General features: G+C 48.7%; 1 protein-coding gene across 3 annotated transcripts in view; it reads left to right on the forward strand.

Moving 5' to 3' along the window:
- sytl3 (synaptotagmin-like 3) overlaps positions 1–26,675 on the forward strand; it is a 161,854-nt gene that overhangs the window by 69,804 nt on the left and 65,375 nt on the right. For all 3 annotated transcript variants that reach the window (XM_072507509.1, XM_072507512.1, XM_072507515.1), the window contains exons 5-7: positions 6,735–6,786; positions 18,445–18,493; positions 22,197–22,269. In XM_072507509.1, coding sequence (XP_072363610.1) covers positions 6,735–6,786; positions 18,445–18,493; positions 22,197–22,269 — 174 coding nt within the window. The remainder of the gene's footprint in view (positions 1–6,734; positions 6,787–18,444; positions 18,494–22,196; positions 22,270–26,675) is intronic.

Here is a 26,675-nt window from a genome sequence, read left to right on the forward strand (position 1 = left end):
CACCTCCCATACCATCCCCACTCGGACCTTCTCGTTATCGTTGGCCTCCAGGTATTTCTCTATGCTTCCTCGGACCCGCTCACTCACCTCCTCGTCCGCCAACAGCCCCACCTCCAAGCGCCCTACTCATAATAAAGAAGTCGATCCAAGAATAAGCCTTATGGACATGCAAGAAGAATGAAAATTCCCTAGCCCCCGGCCTTGCAAATCTCCAAGGGTCCACCCCTCCCATCTGGTCCATAAACCCCCTCAGCACCTTAGCCGCCGCCGGCTTCCTACCCGCCCTAGACCTGGAGCGATCCAGTGCCGGATCCAACACCGTGTTGAAGTCCCCCCGCATTATCGGGCCCCCCACTTCCAAGTCCGGGATCCGACCGAACATGCGCCGCATAAAACCCGCACCGTCCCAGTTCGGGGCATACACATTGACCAGTACCACCCTCACCCCTTGCAGCTTACCATTACGTACCTGCCGCCATTGTCTGTCACAATGCTCGACGCCTCGAACGACACCCTCTTTCCCACCAAGATCGCCACCCCCCCGATTTTTGGCATCCAACCCTGAGTGAAACACCTGACCTACCCACCTTTTCCTCAATCTTACCTGGTCTGCCACCTTCAGGTGTGTCTCCTGGAGCATGACCACATCCGCCTTCAGCCCCTTCAGATGCGCGAACACCCGGGCCCGCTTAACCGGCCCGTTCAGTCCCCTTACATTCCAGGTTATCAGCCGGATCGGGGGGCCACCCGCCCCCCTCCCCCGCCGACTAGCCATAACCCCCCTTGGCCAGCTACTCGTCCGCACCCCACGCCTGGCCCGTTCCCCACGGCGGCAGACCCCCGTCCCAACCCCCTCTACTCGCTCCAGCTCCCCCTTGACCAGAGCAGCAGCAACCCGGTCCCCCCCCCCCCCCACCCCCCCCCCCCCTTCCCCCGCCCAGCTAGGATCTCTCCTCGCTGCTTTACTCCCCCGATTGCACTCCCGCAAGTCAGCTGACTCCTGCTGACCCCGGCTACTCCCGCCTCTCCTTCGATTCCTCCCATTGTGGGACATATCCTCCTCCTCCATTACCCATCCACAGGCTCTCGGCCTCCCCCTTCCATCCCAAGCGCAGGAAACAACACTCGCTTCCCCGCCCTGGCCCCGCCCCCTCCAGCCTTCAGCGCGGGAAAAAGCCCACGCTTTCCACCTGCCCGGCCCCCGCCACCCCTGTCACCGCTCCCCCCACAGGCCCAGTCCCCTCACCCCTGACTCGGGCCTCGCCCTCCCCCGCGGGGCCCCATCCCCCCGACCGGCCATCCACGCCTACTCCATTTACTTGCCCCCAAAGAGCCCACCCGACAGACCCAACCAAAACAGTGCCCAACCCACCTTAGCCACCCTCATTGAACCAAACAGAAATAAGAGCAAAGAACCCCCCCTCAAAGTGTAACACCCCAACAACAATCCCTGAATACCCATCCCGACCCTCAGTTTGTGTCCAGTTTCTCGGCCTGAATAAAGGCCCACGCCTCCTCTGGAGACTCAGAATAATGGTGCCGGCCCTTGTAGGTGACCCACCGTCGCGCCGGCTGCAACATGCCAAACTTCACCCCCTTCCTGTGCAGCACTGCCTTTGCCCGATTGTACCCGGCCCTCTTCTTCGCCACCTCCGCACTCCAGTCCTGATATATTCGAATCTCCACGTTCTCCCACCTGCTGCTCCTTTCCTTCTTGGCCCACCTGAGCACGCGCTCCCGATCAGCGAACCGACGAAGCCGCACCAGCACTGCCCGCGGCGGCTCGTTAGCCTTGGGCCTCCTCGCCATCACTCTATGGGACCCTTCCAGCTCCAGGGGCCCCTGGAAGGACCCCGCTCCCATCAGTGAGTTTAGCATGGTGACCACATAGGCCCCCACGTCAGACCCCTTCGGGAGGCCCAGAATCCGCAAATTCTTCCGCCTCGACCGATTCTCCATCTCCTCGAACCGCTCCTGCCATTTCTTGTGGAGCGCCTCGTGCGCCTCCACCTTTTACCGCAAGGCCTAAGATCACGCCCTCGTTGTCGGAGACCTTTTGTCGGACCTCGCGGATCGCCACCCCCTGGGCCGTCTGGGTCTTCAGCAGCTTGTCTATAGAAGCCTTCATCGGCTCTAGCAGGTCCACTTTAATCTCCCTGAAGCAACACTGGATAACCTCCTGCTGCTCCTGTGCCCACTGCTTCCACGCTGCCTGGTCCCCGCCCGCCGCCATTTTGCTCTTCTTCCCTCGCACCTTCTTTGGGTTCACCACCACTTTTTTAGTACCCCCGCTCCTGGTCCGAGCCATACACTGTCGGGGAACTATTGCAATCTCCTTCCCACACCGGGAAACGTCGAAAAAATGCCGTTGGGGGCCCTGAAAAGAGCCCAAAAGTCTGTTTTTAGCAGGAGCTGCTGAATGTGCGACTTAGCTCCGCATAGCCGCAACCGGAAGCCCCACTCACCGTCATGAGTGACAATGGCCCGTGCTTCAACAGCCACGAGTGGTCTATGTTTGCCAAGTCATACCATTTCAAACATGTCACTTCCAGCCCACATTATCCACAGTCCAATGGGAAGGTTGAAAAAGGGGTGCACATTGTGAAACAGCTCATTTGCAAGGCCGCGGATTCTGCTTCTGACATCTACCTCGTGCTGCTTGCGTACAGGGCGACCCCACTCTCCATTGGCATGTCGCCGGCTCAACTCCTGATGAACAGGGACCTGCGGACAACACTTCCAGCCATACACCTGCCCAACCTGGATCACCTCCCGGTGCTGCAGAAGGTGCAGCAGCTCCGAAACCAGCAAAAGCAGGACTATGATGCTCATGCCACCGATCTGGCCATGTTATCCCCGGCAGACACTGTCAAGATCAAGATACCGGATGGTGGCTGGCCTGCTCCAGCTGTCGTTGTTCGTATGGCTGATGGTTCTGTTGTGCGACGAAACAGACGAGCACTGCGCAAAGTTGCCTGCTCGCAACCGCTTTCTTCTCCGTTTCCGTCCGTTGTTTTGCCACCTCCTGATACCTCGAACTATGAGGCCACCAGTCAGGCTTCCATCCCGCCTGTCAAGGCGCCGTCATCCCCACCACCCCCTCTCCGGTGATCGACAAGGATCAGACGCAAGCCCCAGTGATTGGATTTATGAATATTTGTTTTGTTTGCTATGTTCTTTTTTCTCACATTGGACAGCTGTCCTTACATGTAAATATGTTCACATTTGCCACCACTTGTAAATATGTTAATATAGGCCACCACATGTAAGTACGATCCTATGTGCCAATAAAACATTAAAAAAGGGGAGAGATGTCATGATATGCAGACATGCACAGACAGTTAGCTAATAAACACAGAGAACAGGACATGACCAATGAGCAGGCAGGACACTCAGGGGTGGTATCTCATTATAAAAGGCACGAGGCACTCACATTCCTCCTCTTTCCACTGATGAACATCTACAGAGTGAGTCAGGGTGTATGTACAGTATCACACCTCCAGCACATGGCTAAGAGCTAGTCTGGTTCAGTCAGACCGAGTAACCACACTCAGGTTAGCAGAGAGCTGAACTCATAGAGAACTGTGCTAACTGTGCTACTGGTTCAATAAACCAGATTGAACTAACTTCAAGGTCTGGAGTATCTTTTGGTTAAAGCTGCATCCAGTTGCAGCCTGTGTTAGCCCAGAGTACATAACACATCATGGTACCAGGAGTGTGGTGCACATTGTGAAACAGCTCATCTGCAAGGCCGCGGATTCTGCTTCTGACATCTACCTCGCGATGCTTGTGTACAGGGCGACCCCACTGTCCACTGGCATGTCGCTGGCTCAACTCCTGATGAACAGGGACCTGCGGACGACACTTCCAGCCATACACTTGCCCAACCTGGATCACCTCCAGCTGCTGCAGAAGGTGCAGCAGCGCCGAAACCAGCAAAAGCAGGGCTACGATGCTCATGCCATCGATTTGCCCGTGTTATCCCCGGCAGACACTGTCAGGATCAAGATACCGGATGGTGGCTGGTCTGCTCCAGCTGTCGTTGTTCGACAGGCTGCGCCCCGCTTGTATGTTGTACGTATGGCTGATGGTTCTGTTGTGCGACAAAACAGACGGGCACTGCGCAAAGTTGCCTGCCCGCAACCGCTTTCTTCTCCGTTTCCGTCTGTTGTTTTGTCACCTCCTGATACCTTGAACTGCGAGGCAACCAGTCAGGCTTCCATCCCACCTGTCAAGGCGCCGTTGTGCCCACCACCCCCTCTCCGGCGGTCGACAAGGATCAGACGCAAGCCCCAGAGACTGGACTTATGAACTTTTGTTTTGTTTGCTATGTTCTGTTTTCTCACATTAGACAGCTGTCTTCACATGTAAATACGTTCACATATGCCACTGCTTGTAAATATGTTAATGTATGCCACCACATGTAAGTACGTTCCCATGTACCAACAAAACATTTTTTAAAAAGGGGAGGTGTCATGATATGCAGACATGCAGATAATGATATACAGACAGGCACAGACAGGCAGCTAATAAACACAGAGAACAGGACATGACCAATGAGAAGGCAGGACACTCAGGGGTGGTTTCTCACTATAAAAGGCACGAAGCACTCACACTCCGTCTCTTTCCACTGACGAACATCTACAGAGTGAGTCAGGGTGTATGTACAGCATCACACCTCCAGAACGTGGCTAAGAGCTAGTCTGGTTCAGTCAGACAGAGTAACCACATTTAGGTTAGCAGAGAGTCGAACTCATAGAGAACTGTGCTAACTGTGCTACTGGTTCAATAAATCAGATTGAACTAACTTCAAGGTCTGGAGTATCTTTTGGTTAAAGCTGCATCCAGTTGCAGCCTGTGTTATCCCAGAGTACATAACACATCAGATAACTGTGTGGAGTTTGCACTATCCCCCCGTGTCTGCATGGGTTTTTCCGGGTGCTGCAATTTCATCCCACAGTCCAAAAAAGTGCAGGTTAAGTGGATTGGCCATGCTAAATTGCGTTAACTGGTTCACAAACTACTTGTAAAATTTGACAGGAAACCCGTCAGGACCAGGGGACTTACCCGACTGCATCGATCTAATGCCCTTCAGAACTTCCTCCAGGCTCAACGGGGTCCCCAACTCCTTCTGCCCCATCATCTCCACCATCGGAAAGGACAATCCATCTCTAAACGCGAACATGACTGACTTATTCTCTGGGGGCTCTGACCTATAGAGATGCCTGGAAAGGGATTCAAAAACCACATTGACTTAATTTGGGGTGGAAACCATACTGTCGCCCGAGCCTTTGATTTGCATAATCTCTCTGGAAGCCGCCTGCCGTCTCAGCTGGTGAGCTGGAGGACAGTTGGCCTTCTCTCCATACTCATAAAGGACCTCCCTTGAGTGCCAGAGTTGGCTCATCGCCTTCCCAGTGGACAACAAATCAAACTGGGCTTGCAGCTTCTTTCTATTGGCAAACACCTCTGGGTTAGGGTCAGACGAATATTGACAATCCGTCTCAAGGAGCGCATCCACCAGCCGTTGCCACTCCGTCCTCATCGTCCTAATTAAATATGCTTTAAAGGAGATTGCCCCCCCTTACAACCGGTTTAATAAGGGTTTCCCACCGTGTGGAAGGAGAGACAGAGTTGTTTGTATTTAATCTATTGTAATCCTCAATGGTCCTGGACATGTGCTCATGGAACCCCCTGTCTGCCAGTATTGCTATGTCCAGTCTCCATGGTGGACGCTGACTAGAATCTGTTTCCAAGGTCAAGTCCACAAAGTGTGGAGCATGGTCCAAGGTAGCAATTGCAGGATATTCTGCTCTCCGCACCAGGTTAGGAGGGACCCACCCATTAAAAAGAAGTCAATCCTGGAGTAGGCTTTATGCACATAGGAAAAGATCAAGAACTCCTTATCCCTGGATGCAAAAGCTGCCATGGGTCTGCCCCCCCGCCCCCACATGTTCCACAAAGGCCAGAAGCACCTTCACCATCCCCGAGGGAGCAAACAATCTAAAGCTAGATTGGTCAGTTTAGGATCCAAAGCACAGTTAAAATCCCCTCTAAAGAACAGTCGGTGTATATCTAGGTCAGGAATGGAAAACCGCATTCTTTTCATAGAATTTCATAGAATTTACAGTGCAGAAGGAGGCTATTCGGCCCATCGAGTCTGCACGGGCCTTACAAAGAGCACCCTACTGAAGCCCACGCATCTATCCTCTCTCCGTAACCCAGTAACTCCCACTTAACATTTTTTGGACACTAAGGGCAATTTAGCATGGCCAATCCACCTAACGCGCACATCTTTGGACTGTGGGAGGAAACCGGAGCACCCAGAGGAAATCCACACAGACACTGAGAGAACGTGCAAACTCCACACAGACAGTGACCCAGCCGGGAATCGAACCTGGGACCCTCGAGCTGTGAAGCAGCCGTGCTAAATACTATGCTACCGTACTGCCCATAATCTGTCTTGGAGAAGTTGATTGAAGAATAAATATTGATGTGAGCACCAGGAATAAATTCCCTGCTCTTCTTTGGAATAATGCCACCTGAGAGGGCAGGTGGGGCTTTGGTTTAATGCCTCATCTGAACGATGGCACCTCCAACTGTGGAGCACTTTCTCAATGAAAGTCAATAAAAGACAGTCACAACTGTTCATTCATCACTAAATCATTCTCAATGCAGGCCACCCCTTTAATTGTATTGTTTTGTTTTACTCTCTTATTTTTATTGTTGTGCAGATAAACATGAAACAATAGGTGAGAAGCTCTTGCAGACCTTTCGAACATTGAGGTAAGGTGATGCCTTATACAGAGATGACATTTAAATAATTCTTGTCCATATATCTATGAGGATTTAGAAGGTTCAACGGGAAGGTGAAAAAGAACATTAGAGAACTGGAGAGGGATTATGAGAAAAGACTGTTGGCTAACATAAAGGGGAATCTCAAAGTCTTCTATAGGCATCTAAATAGTAAAACGGTGATAAAGGGAGGAGTGAATCCGATTAAGGGCCTGAAACAGAATTTAGAGGCAGGGGGCATGGCTGAGGTATTAAATCAATACTTTGCATCTGTCTTTGCTAAGGAGGTGGATGCCACCCTTCACAGTCACATTAACATCAGGAGTGGCCAAGCTTCTAGAAACAATCATCTGGGATAGAATTAGTAGTTACATGGAAAAACGTGGATTGATTAGTGTTAGATCTATTAGTTACCACAAAGATAAAAAGTATGGAGGGCACACACTCTGGATTCTGTCAAACATGATGAGGTTTTATTAAGAGGTTCTGCTCACACAATCTAAGGTGGAGAACTGAAAGCTCGCGCAAAGCTCTGCTGATGTTCCTACACACCACATGACGCTACACCAGCAGGGCTGTATTGTCTGTCACATAACAATCAGGAAAAACCAGCATGGATTTCTAAGGAGAAATCATGGGCGAAATTGTCTGTTTGGGAGACTATGGGCGCGATCCAATGGCCATGCTGCACCTGAAAAGCAGCTCGCTGCTGTGCAACGTGGCCTATAAAATCCGGGAGACCCTGCTCCCGGGATCTACCCAGCTTGCAACACCTCGCGAGATCCCACCCATTGTGGGCAGATCACTTATTGGCAAATCTGCATATTAGTGTCAGACAGCTAGTCTCACTCTAATGTGCAGATTCTAGATGTACCTGAGGCTTTGGGATTCATCCCTTCACCATGGACAAGCGCTGTTCAGCACTGGTCTCCACAAATGGGGACCAGACAGATTGGAACCTGTGGGGGTCTCCTAGGGGATTGCAGGCCCCCAGCGACTCCCCACAGAGAACCCCCAGATAAGAAGACTCCCCCACAGAGACCTCTAAATAAAGAGACCCCCCCCACAGAACCCCCTCAGAAAAGTGACCCCTGACAGGGAAGCCTGCAGAAGAGAGATCTTGGCGCATCCTATATTTCATTCCATGAGACATCAGTGACATCATTCAAACACATGTTCGATATGCTGCCAGCTCCCTGCTTTACCTCACCACCACCTCTCTCAATCTCTCAACTATCTCTAAACTGTGAGATTGCTCATCTGACATCCAGTGCAGGCTGAGAAGAAATTTCTTCCAATGGAATATTAGAACCAAAATTACCTTTGGGCCCCGTCACAAACTCCCTTGCCTAACCACTGACTCCATTCCTCTCCCGGTCAGCAGCCTGAGACTGAACCAGACTGTTCCCAATCCTGATATTATATTTGCTGCTGAAATGATCTTCTGACCACATACTTGTGCCATGACTAAGATGTGATCCTTGGGGAACATCAAAAGTAACAGAGCAGCTACTGCAGATGATTATGGGTAATAATGGAACCAGGCTAGTGTAATCCCATGCAGTTGAATGACAAATGAGAGGCATTGGGGAAACATAGTATTGTTAACTGTGTCAAGATTGCAGACAGGTCGAGAAGTACCAGGATAGTCACAGCCATGTAGGATGTATTATGCGACTTTGTTAAGGGTCTACTTTCACCTCCAAGTCCACCACTGTCTCAGTTGCTTAAACATTCACCCATGCTTTTGGTATCTCAGGACTTGACTGTTCCAACGCTATCCTGTCAGATCACTCATCTTTAATAATAATCTTTATTCGCGCAAGTAGGCTTACATTAACACTGCAATGAAGTTACTGTGAAAAGCCGCTAGTCACCACACTCCGGCGCCTGTTCGGGTACACGGAGGGAGAATTCAGAATGTCCAAATTACCTAACAAGCACATCTTTTGGGACTTGTGGGAGGAAACCGGAGCACCAGGAGGAAACCCACACAGACACGGGGAGAACGTGCAGACTCCGCACAGACAGTGACCCAAGTCAGGAAGCGAACCTGGGACCCTGATGCTGTGAAGCAACAGTGCCAACCACTGTGTTACCGTGCTGCCCCTCCATAAACTTAAGATCATCAAACGTTCTGCTGCTGGTATGCTAACTCACCTTAATCAATTCCCATTTACCCATCACCCCCATGCTCGCTGACCTACATTGACGTTTGTTCAAACAATTTTAAATGGTCATCCTTGTCTTCAGATTTTTCCATGGCGTCTCTCTCCCTATTTGTGTTAACCTCCTCGATCCTCACCTTGAGTACATATAAAGAAAAACTTCTGGGACATAATAATAATCTTTATTCTCACAAGTAGGCTTACACACTGCAATGAAGTTACTGTAAAAATCCCCTAGTCGCCACACTCCGGCGCCTGTTCTGGTACACGGAGGGAGAGTTCAGAATGTCTAATTCACCTAACCAGCACGTCTTTCGGGACTTGTGGGAGGAAACCGGAGCACCCGGAGGAAACCCACGCAGAGACGGGGAGAACATGCAGACTCCGCACAGACAGTGACCCAGCTGGGAATCGAACCTGGGACCCTGGCACTCTGAATCAGCAGTGCTAACCACTGTGCTACTGTGCCGTCCATGTGGTGTTGCTGAGGGAGGAAACACACATCTGTAATGTCACATTCTGTAAATAAATCTGATTATGGTGAGATTTAATAAAGATGTTTAAAATTATGACATATTTTTGTTAGAGTAGATAGTGAGAAACTGTTTCCACTGATCAGTGGATTGGTAATCAGCAGGTACAGGTTTGTGATAAATGGCAAAAGAAGCAGTGGGAACTCAGTCCTGGAAAGGGATGGCCCAATGAAGGACAGCGGAGGGAATCTATGTGTGGAGCCAGAGGTACTAAATCAGCACTTTGCATCAGTCTTCACAAAGAAAAGGACATGGTGGATGATGAGTGTAAGGAAGTGTGTGTAGATAGTCTGGGTCATATCAAAAAAGAGGAGGTGTTGGGTGTTTTAAAAAGGATTAAGGTAGATATGTCCCCAGGGCTTGATGGGATCTACCCATAATACTGATGGAGGCAAGGGAGGAAATTGCTGAGGCCATTACAGAAATCTCTGTGCTCATTGGCTACAGGTGAGGTCCCAGAGGACTGGAGAATAGTCAATGTTGTTTAAGACAAGTAGAAAGTATAATCCAGGAAATGATTGGCCAGCAAGCCAATCATTATGTCAGTGATAGGGAAATTATTGAAAAAGATTCTTAGGGACAGGATTTACTAGCTTTATAGATGGAACTTATAAATGGATTGCGGCATAAGATAAAGATGCATGGCATTAAGGGTAAAGTAGTAGCATGGATAGAGGATTGGTTAATTAATAGAAAGCAAACAGTGGGGATTAATGGGTGTTTCTCTGGTTGGCAATCAGTAGCTAGTGGTGTCCCTCAGGGTTCAGTGTTGGGCCCACAACTGTTCACAATTTACATAGATGATTTGGAGTTGGGGACCAAGTGCAATGTGTCCAAGTTTGCAGATGACACTAAGATGAGTGGTAAAGCAAAAAGTGCAGAGGATACTGGAAGTCTACAGAGGGATTTGGATAGGTTAAGTCTGGCAGATGGAATACAATGTTGACAAATGTGAGGTTATCCATTTTGGTAGGAATAATAGCAAAAGGGATTATTATTTAAATGATAAAATATTAAAACATACCCCTGTGCAGAGAGACCTGTGTGTGCTAATGCATGAGTCGCAAGAAGTTGGTTTACAGGTGCAACAGGTGATTAAGAAGGCAAATGGAATTTTGTCCTTCATTGCTAGAGGGATGGAGTTTAAGACTAGGGAGGTTATGCTGCAATTGTATAAAGTGTTAGTGAGGCCACACCTGGAGTATTGTGTTCAGTATTGGTCTCCTTACCTGAGAAAGGACGTACTGGTGCTGGAGGGTGTGCAGAGGAGATTCACTCGGTCAATCCCAGAGCTGAAGGGGTTGGATTACGAGGAGAGGTTGAGTAGACTGGAACTGTACTCGTTGGAATTTAGAAGGATGCGGGGGTATCTTATAGAAACATATAAAATTATGAAGGGAATAGATAGAATAGATGCGGGCAGGTTGTTTCCACTGGCGGGTGAAAGCAGAACTAGGGGGCACAGCCTCAAAATAAGGGGAAGTAGATTTAGGACTGAGCTTAGGAGGAACTTCTTCGCCCAAAGGGTTGTGAATCTATGGAATTCCTTGCCCAGTGAAGCAGTTGAGGCTCCTTCATTAAATGTTTTAAGACAAATAGATAGTTTTTTGAAGAATAAAGGGATTAAGGGGTATGGTGTTCGGGCCGGAAAGTGGAGCTGAGTCCAAAAAAGATCAGCCCTGATCTCATTGAATGGTGGAGCAGGCTCAAGGGGCCAGATGGCCTGCTCCTGCTCCTAGTTCTTCTGTACCTCTGTTCTTATTAACAATAGGCAACATGGTTTTGTGAAGGGGAGGCCATATCTCACTAACTTGATCAACTTCTTTGAAGAAGTGACAAAGATGATTGATGAAGGTAGAGCAGTGGATGTTGTCTACATGGACTTCAGTAAAGCCTTTGACCAGCTCCCTCATGGCAGGCTGGTACAAAAGGTGAAGTCACACGGGATCAGAGGTGAGCTGGCAAGATGGATACAGAACTGGCTCGGTTATAGAAGGCAGAGAGTAACAGTGGATGGATGTTTTTCTGAATGGAAGGGTGTGACTAGTGATGTTCTGCAGGGATCTGTATTGGGACCTTTGTTGTTTGTTAGTATACATAAATGATTTGGGGGGAAAATGTAGCTGGTCTGATTAGTAAGTTTGCAGACGACACAAAGATTGGTGGAGTCGCGGATAGTGAAGAGGATTGCCAGAGAATACAACAGGATATTGATTGGTTGCAGACTTGAGCGGAGAAATGGCAGATGGAGTTTAATCCTGACAAATGTGATGTAATGCATTTTGGAAGGTCTAATACAGGTGGGAATTACACAGTAAATTGTAGAACAATTAGGAGTTGACAGATAGAGAGATCTGGGCATACGAGTCCACAGATCACTGAAAGTGGCAACGCAGGTGGATAAGGCAGTCAGAAGGCGTACGGCATGCTTGCCTTCATTGGTCGGGGTATTGAGTATAAAAATTGGCAAGTCATGCTGCAGCTGTATAGAACCTTAATTAGGCCAAATTTGGAATATTGCATACAATTCTGGTCGCTTCGCTATGAGAAGAATGTGGATGCTTTGGGGAGGGTATAGAAGAGGTTTACCTGAATGTTGCCTGGTCTGGAGGATATCAACTATGAGGAGAGGTTGGATAAACTTAGACTGCTTTCATTGGAATGACGAAGGTTGAGGGGCGACCTGATAAAGGTTTTCAAAATTATCAGTGACAAGGACAGAGTGGGTAGTCAGATGATTTTTCCCAGAGTGGAAAAGTCAATTACTATGGGACATCGGTTTAAGGTGTAAGGGGGAAAGTTTAGAGGAGATGTGCAAGGCAGGCTTTTTTTTACACAGAAGAGAGTGGTGAGTGTCTGGAACTCACAGCCGGGAGACGTGGTGGAAGCAGTTATGGTAGTGATGTTTAAGAGGCATCTTGATGAATACATGAATAGGATAGGACCCAGAAAGTGCAGAAGATTTTAGTTTAGACGGACATCATGATCAGCACAGGCGTAGAGGACTGAAGGGCCTGTTCCTGTACTGTTCTTTGTTCTTTAACCCATGTTGTCGGTTGCAAGGACCTTAACCTGCAGTGTGGGAGTCACATATTGATGGAGTAGACATAGCACTCATGAAGGAAGGATAAGATCTATATGACTGCAATGATATGAATTATTTTAGTTCTCCCGCTTATTAAACTTAAAAAAAGAGACTGCAACTATCACTGATAGTTTGATGGACAGGTCATCTGTTGCAGGTTAGAAAAATAAATAATAATATTTGTTATTTCAGTTTCAATAGAGTCCTTTGTTGACTATTCCCCAAGGGTTATTATTGTCATTATGGCTGCTTGGCTGAGTTCCAAAAACTACAATGATTACATCAGGGAGTTCTGAATTCAAAGTCTGATTGGCAGTTTAAAGAGGTAATGAAAGTTACCATTGATATCTGAATTTCAGAAGTTTGTTTTTATAAGAGATTAACAACTTGAAATGTAAAAGGTTTGAATGGGTCTTATGAATGGGAGATTTTTCATTCTCAAGTGTGTATTAGATAGTTAGGTGTTTTTTTTCCCCATCTCTCAGCAACATGTTTCCTGAGGTCTTTCCATGGTGGATGCTGGGTGAGTGGCTGTGGAGGTGGCATGAAGCGGATAAGGGGTCATGAGGAGTGGCTGAGGTTTGAGGGCCAGAGGGTCAAACAGCATCTGAAACAACTGGGACAAAGTCTCAGAGAACTGAGTTGGCCTTCTAACCAGCTCACTTTGGCACTTACCCATCCCCGTGGATCTGCCTCCTTGATCGGGAAGCTTGGTTCTATCCTGAAGAGCTACCATCCCCAACTCCTCCTGCAGAAAACTCAATAAACTTTACCAAGGTGGAATCTGTTGAATCAGAAAATTATCGACTTGAGCTATCCCACTTTGGTAGTGAAAAACCTTCCCCTGGTGCCATATGCTGGTGAGTGGTACTGAGACTGTGAAATGTTCATAGGGAAAAAGGAGCTAAAAATGACCAAGGCTTTGTAAAATAATTTAAACTCACCATTAAAATAAATTCATCATTTATTTTCTTTTAATTCACCTTTGAAATGTGTTGCAAGACAATTTTCCCTCATTTACTAAACAGCTAATTGAACAGGAAAAAAAATCAAATCTTGAATTTCATGCACTCAAGTGTCTTCTCTTAAATTTGCAATGTTAATCATAGAACCCATACAATGCAGAAGGAGACCTTTTGGCCCATTGGATCTCCGAAAGAACAGTCTACCAAGGCCCACGCCCCACCCATATCCGTAACCTCACCTAACCTTTTGAACACTAAGGGGCAATTTAGTATGGCCAATCCACACATTTTTGGACTGTGGGAGGAAACAGGGGCACACAGAGGAAACTCGCACAGACACGGGGAGATCGTGCAAACTCCACACAGACCGTCTACTCTCCATCATCAGCAGAGTGGAAGAAGTCATTAACAGTGCCATCAAGCGGCACTTACTCAGCAATAACCTGCTCACAGACACTCATGACTCCTCAGGTAATGAAGCAGTCCATGTCCAAATGCAGCAAGACCTGGACAATATCCAGGCTTGGGCTGACAAGTGGTATTTGTGCCACACAAGTGGCGGGCAATGACCATCTCCTACAAGAGAGGATCTAATCATCGCCCCATGACATTCAATGGCATTACCATTGCTAAATCCCCCACAATCAACATCCTGGGGGTTTATCATTGATCAGAAACTGAACTGGACTAGTCATATTAATACTGTGGCTACCAGGGCAGGTCAAAGGGTAGGAATCCTACAGTGAGTAACTCACCTCCTGACCCCCCCAAAGCCTGTCCACCATCCACAAGGCACAAGTCAGGAGTGTAATGGAATACTCTCCATTTGCCTGGACAGGAACAGCTCCAATAACACTCTAGAAGCTCAACATTATCCAGGACAAAGTAGTCCACTTGATTGCTCCCCCTTCCACAAACATACAAACCTTTAACCACCGACGAACAGTGGCAGCCGTGTGTACCATCTACAAAAAGCACTGCAGTAACTCACCAAGGTTCCGTAGGCAGCACCTTCCAAACCCACGACCACTACCATCTAGAAGGATAAGAGCGGTAGATATCTAGGAACTCCATTACCTGGAGGTTCCCGTCCAAGTCACTCACCACCCTGACTTGGAAATATATCGCCGTTCCTTCACTGTTGCTGGGGCAACATCCTGGAACTCCCTCACTAACAGCACAGTGGGTATACCTATACCTCAAGAACTGCAGCGGTTCAAGAAGGCAACCCGCTACCACCTTCTGAAGGGAAACTAGAGCTAGGCAATAAATGCTGGCCTAACCAGCGACAACCATTTCCTGTAAATGAATTTTTAAGTAGTCACACAAGGTCGGAATTGAACCCGGGTCCCTAGTGCTGTGATCCAACGTTATTGGAACTTGATAAATGGAATCTCTTCCATTGATTCATAACTGTTCAGGGTATGGCTGGCGAAGAGGAATTGGAATGAAATGGGAAGCTGATTATTAGCTTATTATTTATAACTCCTTCACCAAAACTGTGGTCCCTTTTAAGGTCCGTGTCTGGCTCATTGCTAGGCTACAGGGAAAAGGTACTAAATGAATTGCTTCTTTAGTGGGCCAGCACAGCCATGACAGGCCAAATAGCCTCCTTCCGTGATGTAAACCATTCTATGATTCTAGAACTTGACCAAAATTTATCCTACCTTTATTGTTCACCAACATAATTAAGTCATATGGACTAGTCATTACCTCATTGGTGTTTGTGAGACCTTACTGTATATAAATAATTTCATTTTCCTTCTTTACAAATGAACACATTTCAAAATTACTTAATTGGCTGTGAAGCACTTTGGAACGTCCTGAGGTCATGAAAGGTGCTATATAAGTTCAAATTCTTTCTTTCTTTAATGATTTAGGATTAGGTAAAAATCACCAATGCTGTGTTGTGTGAGGTATTTGAAATGTTAATGTCTCCAATTCATAACTTTTTATTATTAAAAAATTTCAAATCTGCAAATTAATGCAGTGCAGAAGAGGCCCTTTCGCTCATCAAGTCTTCACTGTCACATGAAAAACACCTGACCTGTCTACCTAATCCCATTTGCCAGAACTTGGCCCATGGCATTGAATGTTATGACGTGCCAAGTACTCATCCAGGTATTTTTAAATGGATGTGAGGCAACCCACCTCTACCACCCTCCCCGGCAGTGCATTCCAGACTGTCGCCACCCACTGGGTAAAAATGTTTTCCCTCAAATCCCCCTCAACCTCCTGCCCCTCATCTTACATCTGTGTCCCCTCATGACTGTCTCTTCAACTAAGAGGAACAGCTGCTCCCGATCCACCCTGTCCATGCCCCTTATAATCTTATACATCTCAATCAGGTCGCCCCTCAGTCCTCTCTGCTCCAGCGAAAACAACCCAAGCCTATCCAACCTCTTTTCATAACTTAAATGTTCACCAGGTAACATCCTGGTGAATCTCCTCTGCACCTCCTCCAGTGCAATCACATCCTTCCTATAATGTGGCGACCAGAATTGCACACAGTACTCCAGTTACATTTGTGCCACAAAAGTGCCAGGCAATGACCATCTCTTGCAAGAGAGGATCCAACCATCGCCCCTTGACATTCAATGGCATTACCATCACTGAATCCCCCACAATCAACATCCTGGGGGTTACCATTGATCAGAAACTGAATTGGACTAACCATATTAATACTGTGGTTACCAGGACAGGTAAAACGCTAGGAATCCTACGGCGAGTAACTCACCTCCTGACCCCCCCGCAAAGCCTGTCCACCATCTACAAGGCACAAGTCAAGCTCGACACCATCCAGGACAAAACAGCCTGCTTGATTGCTCCCCCTTCCACAAACATTTAAACCCTCCAACACCAACGAACAGTGGCAGCCATGTGTACTATCTCCAAGATGCACTGCAGTAACTCGCCAAGGTTCCTCTGACAGCAGTTTCCAAACCCAGGACCACTACCACCTAGAAGGGCAAGAGCGGCAGATACCTGGGAACCCCAACACTGGAGGTTCCTCTCTAAGTCACTCACTACCCTGAATTGGAAATATATCGCCGTTCCTTCACTGTCGCTGGGGTAACATACTGGAACTCCCTCCCTAACAGCACACTGGGTGTACCTACACCTCAAGAACTGCAGCAGTTCAAGAAGGCAACTCACCACCACCTTCTGAAGGGTAACTAGAGATTGGCAATAAATGCTGGCCTAACCAGCGATGCTGTGGCCTCACCAAAGTTCTATACAGCTCCAACATGACCGCCCTGCTTTTGTAATCTATGCCTCAATTGATAAAGGCAAGTGTAACATATGCTTTTTTCACCACCCTATTAACCTGCCTTCAGAGATCTATGAACAAACACGCCAAGGTCCCTTTGTTCCTCAGAACTTCCCAGTGTCGTGCCTTTCACTGAATACTTCCTTGTTAAATTATTACTTCCAAACTTTATCACCTATCACTTTTTAGGATTAGATTACATCTGCCACTTATCCGCTCGTTTGAACATCCCTTTTTCTATATCTTCCTGTAACCCAAGACACTCAACCTCACTGTTAACCACCCAGCCAATCTATGTCGTCAATAAACTTACTGATCCTAACGCCATATAGTCATCTATGTCGTTTATATAAATGACGGATTATAGGGGACCCAGCACAGATCCCTGTGGTACACTACTGGACACTGACTTCCAGTCACTAAAGCAGCCATCTGCCTCCCCTAGCTAAACCAATTTTGAATCCACCTCATCAAATTACCCTGCATTCCATGTAATTTTCCTTCTTTATAAGTCTCCCCTGTGGGACCTTGTCAAAGGCTTTGCTGGAATCCATATAAACTACATAAACTTCCATCACTCTTGAATCACTGCAGAAGGTCACCAGGGTAAAAAAAATGTCAATGGAACCGAATATCAAGCAGTTAATGCAATACCACCCATTTTATGCAATTTCAAAAACAAATTTCTACTCTGCTGACTCAAATATAATAGTAACACACTAATAAGTGCTGAATAAGATAGGCCTCAAAGTTAAGGAATGGATAGGCACAACTTGTGAAGTTGTAGCAGCTTCCTGTTTGGTTGTTCACCCATCCCACACCGAAGCATAGCCAAAAAGAAAAGTTATTTTAATGTTCCGTTTTGAGATCCGGTAATTTGTAAAAATGTGTTCTTGAGAGCAACATTGGTGTGGATGGCATTTATTGCCCACGCCTAATTATCCTTGAAAAGGTGATACTGGGCTAGTATCACCAAGCAGCGATATTTTGATATTGTTCATTGGTTGATCTTTTGCGTTGTATTCTGTTTTCACTTGATTGGCTAATATCCTGGTTTGTCTCGTATCTGGAGCATCTTTGTTCTCTCTCTCTCTTTTTAATGTCACTTCCTGTTTGAGCTAGGGGTTGACAAAAGTGAGCAGGGAATCTTCAGGGGGGATTTAACAAAGCAAAAACACAGGTGAGTGAGCGAAAGGATGTTAAGCATTACACTCTAATGCCACTGAATTATAATTTCTGAGTAAAAAAACGTTTGTTTTTATATCTGTTTTGCTGGGAGATTTCACCCAATTTCTACATATTTGAAGCAAACAGTCTATCATTTTAAAAACATTCCTCTCCTTTGGTAAAACTTTCAATTGATGTGCGACACTTTGCACCAAGAATTTCTAACACAGGCTGGAAACGGATGTAGTTCAGTACGTATCACATTGAGACAGACATGTACTACATTCATAAATGTCAGAGTTGGCTCCAAACCTTCCAACAATGCTTGGTATCAGTAATGAGTGACTGAGGGGTGTGAATCCTATTGGAAATATGGTATTTTTTCCGTGATATGCCAATTAAGCCATTTTCAAGTATTGTTACAGAGAACTCAAAACGCTGACTATGTTTTCTTTTTCAGTAATATTGCCATTGTACCTCCTACTCCCCCACCTGTGGGATGTTTATTGGTAAGATCATGTTGACAGATTTATTATTAATTACCTATAAATCCTGTTAGTCAAAATCATTATTCCTTACTCTGTCGAGGTGGCCCGTGCGGGTCTTTCAGGTACGTGGCTGCACAGCTTACAGGGAACATTCCTCCCAGTACATGTGGGTACGTTTTCCCTTTTTGAGTTCTAGTTGCCACTGATCTTCATACCCCAGTTTATGTTACTAATCTAATCCCTCCCCAAATTATTTTAGTAATCCACTCCCTCCCCCAGTATTAATAATAATAATAATCTTTAATAGTGTCACAAGAAAGCTTACATTAACATTGTAATGGAGTTACTGTGAAAAGCAACTAGACGCCACATTCCGGTGCCTGTTCGGGTACACAGAGGGAGAATTCAGAATGTCCAAATTACCTAACCGCACGTCTTTCGGGACCTGTGGGCGGCTCCATGGCGATGCTCATCTTTGACTGGGCCACACTCTGGAGTGCCTTGGCAATGTCCTCCTGTGTCTGGGACACGTTGCTCAGTGTCTCGGCAAGGTCCGCATGAATCTGGGACATGTCCACCAGCCCTGGCTGTCACTGACTGAGCAATGCCATGGACACCACCACTCATGATGTTGACGTCGTGCTGCAGGCTTTTCACTGCGGTCGCCACCCTAGCAGTGTTGGCCTCTGTGCCACGCATTGCCGGTGCCATCTCGTGCACCCGTAGACTTTGGGACTCCTCCATTCGGCTATGGAGCCGCTCGACTGTCACTGACATCCCTTCTTCAATCTCACAGCTGCACCCTAGCATCTGTATCTGCTTCGGGATAACCTTGTCCACTTGTCCAGAGGTTCGGCATCTAACTGGGACCCAGCTAGGTCTTGGGATCCAGCAGACCTCTGACTGTTGTCTTGTCTGGGCATTCCTGCCTCCACCTGATGTGCATCAGCAGCTGTGTGGTGCTCACCAGATTGTGCCCCAGAAGCCTGACCACTAATGTTGTCCACCGAGGTGTGTGCCTCTGTGCTGATGGAGAGTGGGGATAACGGCCATGACGCATTCATGGTGGCATTCCCGGAGCTCTCCTCCGAGGTGTTCTCTTGGAAGGCAGGAGGGGGGTTTTGGGGGGCTGCCTCGGATGGGCCAGCAGATCGGATGGCGATCCTGCGAGAGAATGGTCAGTGAGAGGAAAGGATCATTATGTCTGACATGAACAATTCTTTTGCGGCAGGTCACCTGGGTTGGGGGGCGCTGGATCCTCACCTCTCCAGTGCAGGCCAACCTCGTTGTCGGCGACGGCTCTGTCCTCGGTCACCCCCATGATCTCCAGGGCCCCTTCCTCATAGGGGGTGAGGACCCAGAGAGGGCATTGTGAGCCGTATGCTTCATGCATCAGGTGGCAAGGAGCTATGGGCACCGCTGCTGGGCATGGGTGGGTTGTGCTGGTGGGTGCTAGGGTGTGCTGGGGCATGGACATGGTATTGTGCTTGTGGGGTGCAGTGCCAGCTGCTGACTGTTTGGGGAGGGGTCTGGGAGTTGCCCGCAGGACCATTGCCAGGGGACCCATGCCAACTCACCTGTCCTACCCGGTGGAAACCTTTGAGTTTCTTACGAAACTGGACGAGGTCCTCCTTGTAAGAGTACCCAAACTGATGGCCATTGCCACTGCCTCCCAAGCGGCACTGGCTGACCTGTGGCTGACACTCCAACCACCGCGGGGGAACAGGGGACCCCGTCTTGACTCCACAACATCCAAAATCTGGCCAGGTCAGCATCTTTGAAATGTGGCACAGGTCTGCATGGTAGTATGGCTGCATGCTGTCTATGCCATTCTTGGCAGGAACAATTTATGTGCTGTTCCCCCTCGTTAGCGGGGAGCTGCCGGACGCGGTCCAGGCAAATTAGTTGGCAGGGCAGCCATTGCCACCGTGAAGCCCATTGGGAATCATGACTGGCCTTAATTGACGTTAGATACCGGTCGTGGTTTCGCTGGGTCAACCAGTGGGAAGCACCCGGCAGGTCATACACGCTACTGCACTTAGTACTTCTCCCATTAGACTGCGCCCGTTGTCTCTGAACAACCATCTGTTGTCTGTCTTGGAGGCCGGAAGATGGCTGATGAAGAGCAGAAGCATGATGGCAGCTTCCAGGCTAGTGGACATTCACTAAATTAAGTTATTGGCGTGCTCTCACCCAGCTGCACGTTAACAGAGTGGTAGCTCTTATGTTTATGGTTTTGCTCCCAATTAATATGAATCATCTGCAGAACACATCTGTGCAGATGTGCACATTCCAACCACAGGTGGCTGTGTGCAGTTTGCACAGCGTGGATTCCTTCAGGTGCTCTGGTTTCCTTCTATAGTCCAAATATAAACAGGTTCAGTGGGTTGGCCATGATCATTTGCCCCTTGGAGTCCAAAGGTTAAGTGGGATTATCTGGTTACAAGGATAGGGCAGGGGTGTGGGCTCAGTTAGGGTGCTTTTTCGGAGGGTCGGTGCAGACCCGATGGGCCGAGTGGCCTCCTTCTGCACTGTAGGGATTCTACGCTTGGAAACCCACTAACCGGGTGAGCCACATGTCCTCTGCACTGGGACATCCTTCCTCAGAGAGACGAGCATGACATCCCCTCTCCTCCTGTAGTGCCTCGGTCTCCTTCAGAATGCTTGATTAGATGGCAAATTGAGACACGTTGCTAATTTTGTCATCTCCTGCTTGGAAGAAACTGATTGCAAAGAATAAAAAAGGGATGGTGATTCTCACAGCCACTAGGAGGCCCATTTACACCCTGGTTTGAGACTTCTGGTCTTTGTGAACCCCATCAACACCTCTTAAGTTAAGCAAAGCATCCTGAGGCACAACTCCTGGCTTAACCTATCGTAGGACCAGTGCTCCCAGAAGACACTGTAAGGGTAGGGCCTCCTAAGGAGAGCCACCCTGCTCATTCCTACTTACAGGTGTTCCCCTTTCTGTTCCATCCTCTGCCTGTCCTGTTTTTATGTTGCCTGAGCAAGTGGCATCGCAACTACTCCCCCCACACTTATGCAAAGGCAGTCTTTCAGTAATCAGCAGAAACCTTCAGACTCCAACAGCACTCAGCACAGTGCTTCACCAATGTTATCTGAATGCAGGTAAATCAAAAACACCTTAGCTGCCAACTTATAGAGTTGGTCCATTGAATAACTCCAGAACAGAACTCATCTTCTTTGCTAATATCATAAGCAATTACTAAGGGCAATTTATCATGGCCAATCCACCTAACCTGCACATCTTTGGACTGCGGGAGGAAACCGGAGCACCCGGAGGACCCAAGCAGACACTGGGAGAACGTGCAGACTCCACACAGACAGTGACCCAGCGGGGGATCGCACCTGGGGCCCTGGAGTTGTGAAGCAACTGTGCTAAACACTGTGCTACCGTGCTGCCCCTAATGTTTGTTCTTTAAGCGGTGACACCGCTTGCAGACTTATATTTGTGCGTCGCTTCAGCCCATTGAACTCTGTGACACCACAATCTGCCCTTCCAACCTCTGGGCACATGCAGGGGACGCACTGCGTGTGCAACTCCAGTTGCACAATGCATGTGGCCTGCATGGGAAGCATCCATTGGCCAGCAGCTATGGAGTTAGCTGGTTAAATTTGCAACCATGTGTTTATGTTAAGTGCTAAATTGAACGGACTTTGTCAGGACTGTACAATTGATCAAAGCTGATTTGATGACCCTTAGGAGGAAAGGCATTCAAAGGGATTCACCAGATCCATGGAAAATTTGTTCTGGTCTCTCACTGACCACATCAGACGTAAGTCAATTCAATTTCATCTCTCCAGTTTTGTGTCTTGTTTGAACTCTCTTCCTCACAAGAACATTTGCTCTTTGTAGTACTTTGGTTTGAATTCATTCAATGAGATTTAGAGGTTTCTTAAGGGACTTAAAATTCCGATGTCCATTATGAAGAGGCTCCTGGGGCACTATCTGGTGTGTGTGGTGACACCACACACCTGATCTGCCTCTTTCCAGTGGAGACAGTCAGTGAGTAGAAACACAGGGTTGATTCAATATCACTCCCACCACGTGGATTGCAGCAACTGGTTAGTCAGTCTGGGTAGCTATAGTAGGATTAGCAGTAGTGTCGAACCCGAGTAATATTCACCACAGCTATATCCACACATTTTTTCCACACCAGCAGTGCAGCCAATGACAGCTCATGCTGGACAATCCCAGTATTCAGGCATGCAGCAGCCAGCAGTCTATGCAGCATATTCTCAAACAGGCCAGCACTACGGATTGCCCACTAATGGAATCAAGACCGAAGAAGGACTACCGCAAGCACAATCTGCACTACAGACTGAATGCCTTAGTTACAGCCCAGGATTTGCTGCACCCCAGCCTGGCCAGACGGCATATTCCTATCAGATACAAGGCTCTAGTTCCACACCATCACCAGGTATTTATGCGACCAGCAATTCTGTTTCCAATTCGACAAGCTTCAATGGTTCTCAACAGGATCACTCTTCCTGCACAGCACGTGGCCAGAACCAGTATGTACAGTCTTATCCAACTTCAACATATGGCACATCCATGACATCGAATGATACTGTTGATGGTACCTCTTCAACGTCAACACCTTATCAGCTACAAGATGCCATCCGACAGCACCATCACAAACATCGAAAAAGAAAGGGACTCCAAATCAGACAGCAAAGTGATTTGACCACTTCTTGGTTCCTGTGGCACAGGGACGTTGATGGCGTTCATAACCAAGAGAGACATTTGACCATGATGATTGATGGTTTTTGGACTCACACGAATTATTTTGACTTATTGTTTAATTACTGTTCCCATGACTTGTATATACCTTACCTTATCTACCAAAGTGTACAGAAAATATGTAACATAAAAAAGGGGGGATGTGGTGATGTGCATCAATGTAAATGCATGTAGGCTAGCTAGACACTAGAGGGAGCACCAAAGACATCACACACACGCACTCAACCAATAGATCAGTTAGATAGGACACGACCAATGGACATTCACGATACACACAGAGGTGACACGACCACAAGAGGGCATTACACCAACCCATATATAAAGGACACCACACACATGATCTGCCTCTTTCCAGTGGAGACAGTCAGTGAGTAGAGACACAGGGTTGATTCAATATCACTCCCACCACGTGGATTGCAGCAACTGGTTAGTCAGTCTGGGTAGCTATAGTAGGATTAGCAGTAGTGTTGAACCCGAGTAATAGAAGTGTAAATAGTTTAATAAATGTGTTGAAGTTATCTCCACGTCTGAACCTTCCTTTGTCAAGTGCACCACAAGGAAGCCGCTTATGTTACACCTACAACATAATAAATCAGTGTGCACCACACACGTGCAGCAATGCATCAGCTGTAGGTAGAAATCCCCGATGGGGACGGTCAGTCCGAGGGTGGCCTGACCATAGGGACTAGCTGCCATCCAGACAGGTCTTGGACTTCTTGGAGGTGGGGCTTGGGCCAGGAACCCCAGTTCAGCCACTGCCCACTGCCCCAGGAACCTGGGGCCATCCCCATCCCTCTCCACTCCAAATCCCCCCCACCCCCACCCCAAGTGTTTGGTGGGACCGAGTGATGGAATGGCCAGTTCGAATACAGGGATCACTCAGGTGGATGGTGGAACGTGCTACCGTGGGCAGGAGTCAAACATTAGCAAACAATACGGAGCACTAGAGCTCATCGCAGAGCAGGTCATCATTATCCTCCATCCCATGGACCAGGACCACTGTTACTGCCAACCCAGGGCCCGCACCCCATAGTGTGGCATGCGGGAATCACGGAGGGGGTTGCCGGGAGATGGTGTAAGGAGGGCAGTCATGGGAGAGGGTGGTCGACCGGGAGGTGTGGGGGTGGAGCGGGTGTCCGCTGGTCAGGCACTTTGTTGGTTAATCAGGAGGCGATTAGAGTGTTCTGTGCGCACCGGCCCTGTGTCTCTCCGGGCCTCATGTCCTGTCCATCCTCACCCTCCCCGGCACCTCCTCATCGGACAAGGCCTGGCGTTCAACCTCCTCCTCCAGCACGCCGCCCCTCTGCTGCGCAATGTTGTGGAGGATGCTGCAGGCCACCACAATATGGGAAACTCTCCGAGCGTTATACTGGAGGGCCCCTCCAGAGCGGTCCAGGCACCTGAACTGCATCTGCAGGATGTCAAAGCACCGCTCGATCACGGCCCTGGTCGCGTCATGGGCATCATTGTAGCGGGTCTCCGTATCGGTCTGTGGCCTCGGGTAGGCCGCTGTCGCCCCATAGCCAACCCCTCACCAGGGAGTGCGCCTCGAAAGGGGCAGGAACCGTTGAGTGTGCCAGGATGAAGGCATCGTGCGCACTGCCCGGTACCGGGCACAGACTTGCATGATGCACAGTGTGGTGAAATGTATTCACCAGGAGATGTGGTGCCTGTGTAACCTTTAACCTTTAAGGATTGAGCTGGAACCCCGGTGGGCTCCGCCTCTGGCTCAGCCCCCCACCCCGGGGACCGTATATAGTCCTGCGCCCAGTGGGTGATGCTCATTTATACAGAAGTCACTGGCAGGCTAGTTCTTTGCGTAATACAGCCTTCGTTCACTCTTGTTCATATGGTCTCGCTGTGAATTGATGGTATATCAATTTATTACACAAACAACGTCACTGTGGACGCCGCCCTCAAGCCAGAAAAACACGACTTAGACGCCCATGCCCCAGAAGCCAAGGGGATCTTCTCTCACTGGCTCTGCTGCTTTGAGGCCTACCTCGGCTCCTCCGAAGCGCCTATCCCCGAAGCTCGCTGTCATAATATACACGCAGTTATATGATAGTGCACCGACAGGCAGTGATTGACACACAGGATGACCAGTGAACACACACAACACAGCAGCCAATCACCAGACAGGACACGACCACTATAAAGCCAGAGGGCACTAGTTTTTCAGCTCACTTGGGATCCAGCCTCTGAGACAGTCAGACCCCGTGAACAGCAACTGGAACATACACCATGTGGTAGTAAGATGGTCTGGTCAGGTTAGCCTCAGGTCTCCAGTCAAGTCAGCATAGTGTCAACCCACAGTTAAAGTATGTATGATAGTTAAGAGCTCAATAAAATCGAGTTGCATTTCTTCAAGTGTTGGAAGCCTGTCTCTCTCACTGCTGCAGGAAACGCAGTCCTCGCAGATCCGGCATACCCAGCACATCACTCGAAAGCTGCACCTCCTCCACGCCCGGGTGAGCCATCGAATTTCAATTTTGATCAAAAGGACAGCCACGTACGAGGCAGTGGTCGCGATTCTGAAGAAGCGCTTCATCAAGCTTGTAAACGAGGTGTTCGCGCGGCATCTGCTCACTACTCGCCGGCAGCACGCAGGAGAATCTCTGGACGAATATCTGGAAAACCTGACCTTACTCGCCAGAAACTGTAATTATCAAGATGTGACGGCTGAGGAGCACATGAAGCTGCAGATCCGGGAACCTATGTGGCTGGGGTCCGCTCTAATTACGTCAGGCAGCGACTGCTGGAAAACGGGGCTACCGACCTGCAGGACACGGTAAAACTAGCCACCTCGTTAGAGGTGGCCTACCAGATCCTCAGCGCGTTCCCCGCGGACCCAGCGAGCCCCACGTGGGCCCCGCCGACGCGGATGTCGCCAGACCCGGCCACGCCACAGGCATGTGCCGCGCGACTGCCCGCCCAGACTAGGGGACTGTCGTGCTACGTCTGTGGCCAGGGCCAACACCCACGGCAGCGTTGCCCAGCCCGCTCCACGACATGCAGCGACTGCGGCAAAAAGGGTCACTTCGCCAGAGTCTGTCTGGCCAGATCGAAAGCCCAGAAGCCGAAAGCTCCTCAGGCCCGACCCATGGACTCACAGGCCCGCAGACCTTGTAATGCAGCTGCTTGCCTGCTGGAAACGCCCCCCTCAGACGCATCATCAGCCACGTGCAACTCGTGGGGGTGGCCATCTTCAGCTCAATCCGACACGTGTGACTCGTGGGGGCCGCAATTTTATGACCCAGATTGTCCGACTACACTGATTACCCGCAGCTCGGCGCCGTCACCCTCGACCAGTCAGGGCCGAAGCACCTGAGGAGTTCCATGATGGTCGTCCGGGTCAACGGGCACGAGACCCCCTGTCTCTTCGACTCCAGGAGCACGGAGAGCTTCATACACCCCAAAATGGTAAGGCGCTGCTCC

This window comes from Scyliorhinus torazame, chromosome 1 (genome assembly GCF_047496885.1).
Source record: "Scyliorhinus torazame isolate Kashiwa2021f chromosome 1, sScyTor2.1, whole genome shotgun sequence".
NCBI lineage: Eukaryota > Metazoa > Chordata > Chondrichthyes > Carcharhiniformes > Scyliorhinidae > Scyliorhinus > Scyliorhinus torazame.